The sequence below is a fragment of the Petaurus breviceps genome, unplaced genomic scaffold (assembly GCF_028583685.1).
Source record: "Petaurus breviceps papuanus isolate PSGF00001 unplaced genomic scaffold, PetGlider_PUasm1.0 90823, whole genome shotgun sequence".
NCBI lineage: Eukaryota > Metazoa > Chordata > Mammalia > Diprotodontia > Petauridae > Petaurus > Petaurus breviceps.
This window is the reverse complement of record NW_027187352.1, coordinates 20403596-20411616: the sequence shown is the minus strand read 5'-3', so window position 1 is coordinate 20411616 and position 8021 is coordinate 20403596. Positions and strand designations below refer to the sequence as shown.

The window sequence follows — 8021 nt, the reverse complement described above, 5'->3', positions numbered from 1 at the left end:
CTAAATGGTGAGACACGGGATATTATTGTATATTCCATTTTAAAGCTTCCCGGAGCAGTTAACAACTTCAGCGACAGTCCTAACAGCGTCCTCCAGGCTTGGGCCGACCGGTGGGAGCTTCCCCATCACAGAGGCAGTGATGGGGCAGCGTTCCCGGTTTATAGCCAGACATTTGTCTGTCTGTGTGTCCGCCGGTCTGTGTGTCCGCCAGTCTGTCGGCCTGCCTGCCCGTCAGTCAGTCAAGCGGCACTCACCCCCTTCCTTTGTCCCGTTTCCAGCCGCAGTTCACAGTCGGTGGGCCCCCTAGTTCCCTGAGCTGCCCCGCCCCGCCTGGCCCGGGAGCAGGTCTGGGGCAATGACTTTTACCAAGAGGAGCGCAATCCCTGCCTCAGGTCCCCCTTCACTCGGACAGGGAACGAGGGAGGGCAGAGCGCGGAGTTCGGCTGTGAGGAGCCCGGGGTGGGGTGGGGGCGAGTAGAGCCTAGAAACTGCTCAGATCTGCCTGGCTGCCCCCTTGCCGGCCCGCAGCTTACCTCCCCTCTCCTTAAAGCCAGAAGCATACTCACCCCGTGCCTCGCATCCCTGCGCCCCGACCCAGCTCCGTGCGCCCGGGCGCGCTCAGACAGGTGTGGGCACTGGAAGTGAGTGGGCTGCTCCCATCTCTGCACCTCCCGGCGGGTAGTGGCAGTGAGGACGCGCGCGCGCTCGTGTGTGTATATGTGTGTGCGTGTGTGTGTGTGTGTGTGTATGTGTATGTGTGTGCTTGCTGGGCAGGGGGTAGCTCAGAGTCCGCCGGCTTCCCTCCACCGGCTCCTCCTCCTTCACCTCCCCCCTTCTTTTCTCCTCCCCTTCTTTACTCCTCCCCACCCTCCCTCTTCTTTCCCCCTCTTTCCGCCTTCTCTTCCCCTTTCTCCCCTCCTTCCACTCTCCCCCTCCTCCCTTCTTGTTTTTCCCGTTTCCCCAATTTCTCCCCCCTTCCTCTCCTTCTTCTCCCCATCCTTTCCCCGTTCTCTTCATCTCCATTTTCCCCCTCCTCCTTCTTCCCCCTTCTCTTTCCTTCTCTCTCCTTCTCTGCTCCTTCTCAGTCCCTTGATGAAAGCCTGAAGTCGACCGCTGCCCGGCGGACCTAAGGTTGCTTCTGCGTGGGTGGCTGGAGGAGCGAGAGCTCGGTCCTGCAACGCTTCCCTCGCAGGTGCAACCTGCTTTTGCTAAGCTTCTCACAACTCTTCTGCGCCACCCCATTCCCATTTCCCCCCGAGAGAATTTAGCACCAAACCTTTCCCGCTCCAACATGCTCCAGACTTCTCCGAGCCTCCTCCTCCCCACGTGGAGCTGGCTTTGCACCCAGTCTCTGCGATTGCTGACAGTCTGCTGTGAGTGCAGCGTGAAAAGATCACTCTATTCTGTTTGCCACCACCCTCTCCTCCCCGAATTCCTTCCCATCCCTTAAAGCCCAATTCAAATGTCACTACCTCCAGGAAGTCTTCCAGACTGCCCCTCTTCCTACCTCACGTACCGTTTTACTTGCTCTTTGTACGAACTTCCCAAGCATAGTTTTGTATTGCAATTATATGTATAATTGTATCGCAATTATATGTGTACCATCATGTCTTCTTCTTAGTTTGTAAGCTCCTTGCAGGAAGGGAATGTTTTAATTTTTGTCCATATATACTCAGAGATTAGTACTGTACTTGGCACATAAGAAATACTCATTAATAAATGGACTTAATCTTGTAGACTGTAAGGCTGCGTTGGAAGGTTGGGATTAAAATTTATCTTAAAAAGTTTTATTTTATGTGGTGCCTGGCCCCTTGCTCTGAACAGTCTAAACCTTCCGGCTTCCTAGCTGACTGTTGAGTAGCAAGGTACCTGGCCAGGCACTCCCTTTGGGGTAAGTACTTAATGAAGATTTGTTGAATTGTCTGGGAATCATGAGACCTGGGTTCAAATCCCTGTTCTCCCGTTCCTCATCTGTTTGACTTTGTCTTGTCTGTTGTGTGGGCCTTAATTTCTTCATCTGTAAAATGAGGGGTTTGGGACCAGCTGATCTCTAAAGTTCCTCCCACCTCTGAGAGGATCCCATGATATCATCTCACCTTCCAGACTGGAAATTTTGCTGATCTCTTAGTTTGGTTGCACGATCCTCATTTGAGCACTTTATGCTCATCTTAAATGTTTTTTTCTCCTGCTTGGAAAATAGAAACTTGGCTGGGGTAAAGAGCAAGATTCTCCTGCAGTATCTTGACTTACTCCATAGAGGCCTAAGGCACACCTGGTGGGCCCTTGTGAAGTCTTTTCTGTAGGAGTAGCTCATGGCTCCCAGGCAAACTTGCAAAGCTGTTGAAGTTTATGATCAATGCAGTCTCCCCTATGTGCCACCTCCAGGCTTACAGCACTCATGCCCTGTTCTGCCCCCTCTTCTTTAGTTACTTCAGAATAGGCATTCCTGGACCAATTTTGTTTTCAACCTCTTCACTCCCCTACCCATACTGTATCTAGGTGAACTCAGGCTAAAATGAAAACCTAGGGCAACCATGAAGGAGAAAAGACACCACAAAACATGCAGTCTGAGAGAAGTGTAGAAGGGATAAGGGAAAGGGTTATAAGATGTTTGTACATACGTCAACCTCACCCTCTGGCTGCCTTTTGGAGTCATTGCAAAAGGGTTGGAAGTTTGAAGATCACCAAGACAGGTTAGATGATTTATTCCATGAAAGGGCTTTCTCTCTGGTGTTCTCATCAAAGTATGCTTTGGGAAAAGTATCTGATACACTTATTCATGCTAACATATTAGTGACTGATAAGATATTCTTGCTGGTTACCAGCATGGTAAAAATACAAATTAAAGGTCTAATCCGGGTTCTGGCACTAACTAGCAGTATGACTTTGGACATATCATTCAACCTTTCTAGCATTCAGTTTACTTATATAAAAGGAGGAAGTTGATCCATATTATGTTTAAGGTCCCCATCTGGTCTAAGAGTTTATATTCTATGTTCTGTTAATCTATATTCTGAAGTCCCTTTTGTCTCAAAAAATCTGTGATTCTCTGCTGCTTCTTCCAGTAGTATTTAGATTTAAATATGGGATATATTCAATTCAGTCAGTAAGCATTTATTAAGCTCCTACTATGTGTCAGGCCCTGTGCTAAGCACTGTTGGATTCAATTCAACAAACATCTAATCCAAGCACTTTGTTAAATCCTAGGAATACAAAGACAAAAATGAAACAGTCCTGACTCTCAGCAAGCTTACATTCTAAAGGACATAATGACATAATTCAGTAAGCAACTGAAGAGATACTCATTGATGGGCTGAGATTTTTTTTGGGAGGGGGGGATGAATTGGGGAGAGTTTCATTTGACTTCTCTATCTCTTAAATCTAACCACTGCTTTTTAAACAACAATTTCAACCATCATTGCAGATTGGCAACTGTAATTTAAAAAGTTGCTGAGGGCTCTGGTGGGCTAAGAGACTTGTATGGATCTAGTATGTGACTGAGGCAGGATTGGAACATATTTCCCTTTTTGATTACAAGGTCAGCCTTCTATCTACTATACCATATACTGCCTTTCAGGCAATTCAACAAACATTAAGTGCCTACTGTGTTCAGAGCATTGTAATAGTGAGAGAAATTATTTTACTGTTACATTAATAACTAGTTATTAATTTGGGATCCAGACTTTTCTCCTTTATTTCCTCATTTAAGGCCCAGTCCCTGTAAAAAATCAGTCTCTGAAAGACAGGACTTATTGATGCGACTGTCCTATCCCTCAAAGAATGTGCTCTTCAATCTTGGGTGGGACCCCACAGAACTAGGAGGTAAATTCTGTTTTGAGTGTAAACTGATCCAGTTTGGGGTGAGTTCTTACCCTGGGAAAGGATCCCCCTTCCTTGTACCCCTCCACTAAAGCTTAGGGTGACCCAGCTCATGAAGGAAAAAACCAACTAGACTGGTCCAGATGGAGATGGATTCACTTGTCCAGACTGCTGTAATCAACTGTTCTCAGCAGGAGGAGCTGAAGACTTCTAGTCCATTTCCTCATTAAATGTCCACCAATCAGGGTTGATTTTCACTTGCTGGGCATTCCCTTTTACAAAAGTATTTAAGGCTTTCAGGCTCTCCCTGGTTTTGTCTTTGGTTACTGCAAGAAACCACTAACCATCAATTTATTGATTGTTGGCTAATCTCCAGAAACTCTGTCTCTTGGGTTTTTCATTTGTCAGACTAGGAACTTGGAAGAGATAAGAAGATTAAATAATAAGGCACTGCAGCAGCAAGCACCCCAGCATCCCCAGGGTGTCTGCCAACACAGGTTCTTAGATCTGCTTTGTTAAAGGAAAGTGACTCAAAATGGGTTAACAAGCTTACTTTAATCAGTCAAACATATATCGTTTACCTAGTTCAGGGGGAAAAGGTCAGCACCCCAAACTTCAGAGTATACAGACAGAATTATCAAGACAGAAAAACAGATCAAGTAGACAGTTTCCAAACTGTCCAACCATTACATCCATACCAAATCAACATATGGGTTTCAACATCTGGATTTTTCAAAGCCGGGGGGCTCTCAACAACAGCTTCCCAGAGTCCAGATCAAATCACAGAACACTTCTCAAAGTGAGCCCCAAAACAAAGCTACACATCAGGGCTTATATAGCCTTCTCCTGGCTCAGAGAATGTAACAACCTTATGGACCCACTGGCCAATCAAAAAGTATCTACTGAAAAGCAAGCCTCCCACCCCAGGCTCCAGGTGCACTTTAGCCTAGGGGCAGGGAAGATCTTAAAATTTGCATTCCCATTACAGGCACAAATATTTATAACTATGATATACCATATTACATAAGTAAATCAAAAAGGTGAGGTGTAAAGCAAAATTCTATGCGTGATCTGAAAGGAGATATTAGTATCAATGAGAATCAATGAGAGTAGGATGGGATGGAGGGATTAGTGATTTACAAAAGGGGAAAATGAGGCAAAGATGGGTAAATGAATTGCCAAGTCACAGAGATTTCATGCGATAAAGAGCATAATGATTAGTTATAGTAATAATCACAATAACTGACATATAGTACCTAAGTATTGCAGAGTGCTTCGCATAAATGGCTTCATTTGATCCTCATAAAGTACTGCAGGTATTATTATCCTTCCTTATATTACCTGCTATTTTACTTATTTGTGTAAATTATTTCCCCATCACCACCCCATACCTTATAGATTGTAAGCTCCTTGTGAGCAGGTACTGTTATACTTTTTATCTTTGTATAATACCTTGCACTCATCAGGCACTTAGGATCATAGGACTAGAGCTGGGAAAGAACTTAAGAGGCCACCTACAAGTGGGGAAACTGAGGCTCAGTGAGGGTAAGTGACTTGCCCAATATCACACAGGTAGTTAAATGTCAGGATTTGATATCAGATCCTCTTTCTACAGAGCCAATGCTCTTCCATCATACCATAAATGTTTGGTGAATTATTAGCCCTATTTTCCATATGAGGAAATTTGGGAAGTTCGAATCCAAATTGCTACTGACTCCAAGTCTAGAGCTCACTGATGCCATTTTCATCCTTTTTGAAGGCATATGACAACATCACTGAAAACATCATGCTGCAAGCATGAGAGCAAGCAGGCAACCTTGCCTCAGTCCATTGGTAACTGGGAAAAACTCATCTTCCATTAACCAAAACCAAGGCAAGCTGGTCTCTGCTGTTTTCTGAACCGAGTTTCAGATATCGTGGAGGCATAGGATTATACATTTAGATCTGAAGGGAGTCTTAGAGATGATCTAGTCTAACTATTTCATTTTACAGATGGGGAAATTGAGGCCCAGAGAGGTTAAATAACTTGTTGATGCTCAGGTCTGACCAAAGTCACTCCTTTTCTCATAGAACTCCAGTGAATCCCTAAGTGACTCTAGGCTAAAGTACAAACTCCTTTGATTTCTACCTACATTTCCATGTTTATTATACTTCACCCACCTTTTTGCATCCCCAGCACTTAGTATAATACCTGGCATATAAGAGATGCTTAATAAAAGGATGTTTTGATTTATCGTTCAATAAGTGATAGAGCCGGGGTTCAAGTTCAGGTCCTCTGACCCCAAATCTACCTTTCAGATCTTTACAAGGAACTCTTCACTTTCCGTCAATAACTGCTTCATTCTGACACTGACTCCACAAACATCATGGCTTATCAGCTAAAATCTCATTGTCATTCAGATTGACTCAGCTTTGATATCCAGCATCTTCTTGGTACTGTCAGCTGCCTCTGTCTTCTGATTGGAGGGTGGAGCAATAAGTTCCTCCCAAAGCCTTCCTCTGTAGAGAGCTCAGAACATCCCAGGTAACTCTTCATTTGACATCAGAATCTCATTGGTTTCCACTGCATTAACATAATGTCTCTCCCATGGTGTGCCCCATCCCGTTTTGAGCTTCCTTTTCAATGTCTTTCCCCGTTGGATTGTAAGCTTTTTGAAGGCAGATACTTTTTCTTATTTGTATCCCCAGTGCTTGGTATAGTACCAGGTGCATAGTAGAGCAGCTAGGTGGCACAGTGGATGGAGTGCTTGGCCTAGAGTCAAGAAGACTCATGTTCCTGAGTTCAAATCCTGCCTCAGATACTTACTGGCTGTGTGACCTTGGGCAAGTCACTTAACTCTGCTTGCCTCAGTTTCCTCATCTATAAAATGAGTTGGAGAAGGAAATGGCAAACCACTCCATTATCCTTGCCAATAAAACCCCAAATGAGTTCACAAAGAGTTGGACGTGACTGAGACAAATGAACAACAACAAAAGACATATAGTAGGTATTTAATGCTTTCTGATTTATTTGTGGATAGCGAAAATCATTTGTTAGAGTGGTATTTAAAAAGCATTTTGGACTGGGAGTCAGGAAATTTGGACTCTTGCTTTACTCTGCCATTAGTTACTTGTGTGATCATAGAAAAGTCATTTTACTTCCTTAGGTCTCAGTTTCCTTATCTGTAAATGGAAGGAGTTGGACTAAATGGTCTCTTAAGTCCTTGCCAGTTCTAGCATTCTATCAAAGTCTACCTTTATAAAAATGCTATAACAAAAGAAAATAAAGACTGTCCTGAAAATAACCTCTGCTCTTTCCTACCTACATGTATACACTGGAACATTTACAGGAACACCCCTGATTTGGTTCTAATGCCATCTGGTTCTTAATAAAGGTATTGGGGTATTCATGAAAAATGTTATGCATTCTCTATTGTTTCATTTTTAAAAATCATCATCCACTGTATTCATTTTAAAGAGCTTGGAAATCTAAACATGGTAAGCATAATCTCTGATTAAGTTGGAATTATAATATATGCCTGTGGCTACCCATCAATATTTTCACATAGGTACACTTTGTATTCAGAGAAAATGCAAGATCTTCATTTATAGAGAGGGCTGCAATAATCCTCCTTAAAGGAATATATACAGTAATATGAAGTTATTAAGAAGAAAAACAGGCTTTGCCCACTAGCAATTTCCTGTACACCATGGGCACCATTTTCAAGTGAAAAATTAGAAGCATTGTGAAATAAATGTGTGTTTTTCATTTTCTCTGGTCAAGATTGAAAATTCCCCAGAGGCCAGCACTGGGCTACTCTGCTATACTCCAACTTGGTTATTGACCCTTAAGATCAAAAACAACCAAAAGAAAAAAAAAGGAATTCATTATTCTTTCTTTAAATTAGGGGAACCCAAGATGCCGCTTCCCTACAAAGTGAAATTTTTAATAAACCAACCCCTGACAGCTTTATATGAGCCCTTTGTATAGTGTTGTTTTTCTTTCAAGAAATCCTACAAACATCAAAGTCTTTTATTGCTTTTTTCTTTTTTAGAAAAAGTTCTTTCAAGGGGAAAAAACCCAACAACACCCTATACCTTTACTTTTTAGTTTGTTTTTATCCATAATGTTTGTTCTTTCTCATTTTCTTCTTCTTCTTCTTCTTCTTCTTCTTCTTCTTCTTCTTCTTCTTCTTCTTCTTCTTCTTCTTCTTCTTCTTCTA

At 43.0% G+C, this 8021-nt stretch overlaps 1 protein-coding gene across 3 annotated transcripts in view; it reads right to left on the bottom strand.

Annotated features, from left to right (window-relative positions):
• PRSS23 (serine protease 23) overlaps positions 1 to 1416 on the bottom strand; it is a 17238-nt gene extending 15822 nt beyond the window's left edge. The window contains exon 1 of one of the 3 annotated variants that reach the window (XM_069071038.1): positions 1277 to 1416. In XM_069071038.1, coding sequence (XP_068927139.1) covers positions 1277 to 1293 — 17 coding nt within the window. In that variant the 5' untranslated portion in view covers positions 1294 to 1416. Of the gene's footprint in view, positions 1 to 566; positions 805 to 1276 lie in introns of those variants that run through there. The other 2 variants (XM_069071036.1, XM_069071037.1) reach the window with 2 other exon arrangements.
• Between the last annotated feature and the right edge of the window lie 6605 nt (positions 1417 to 8021).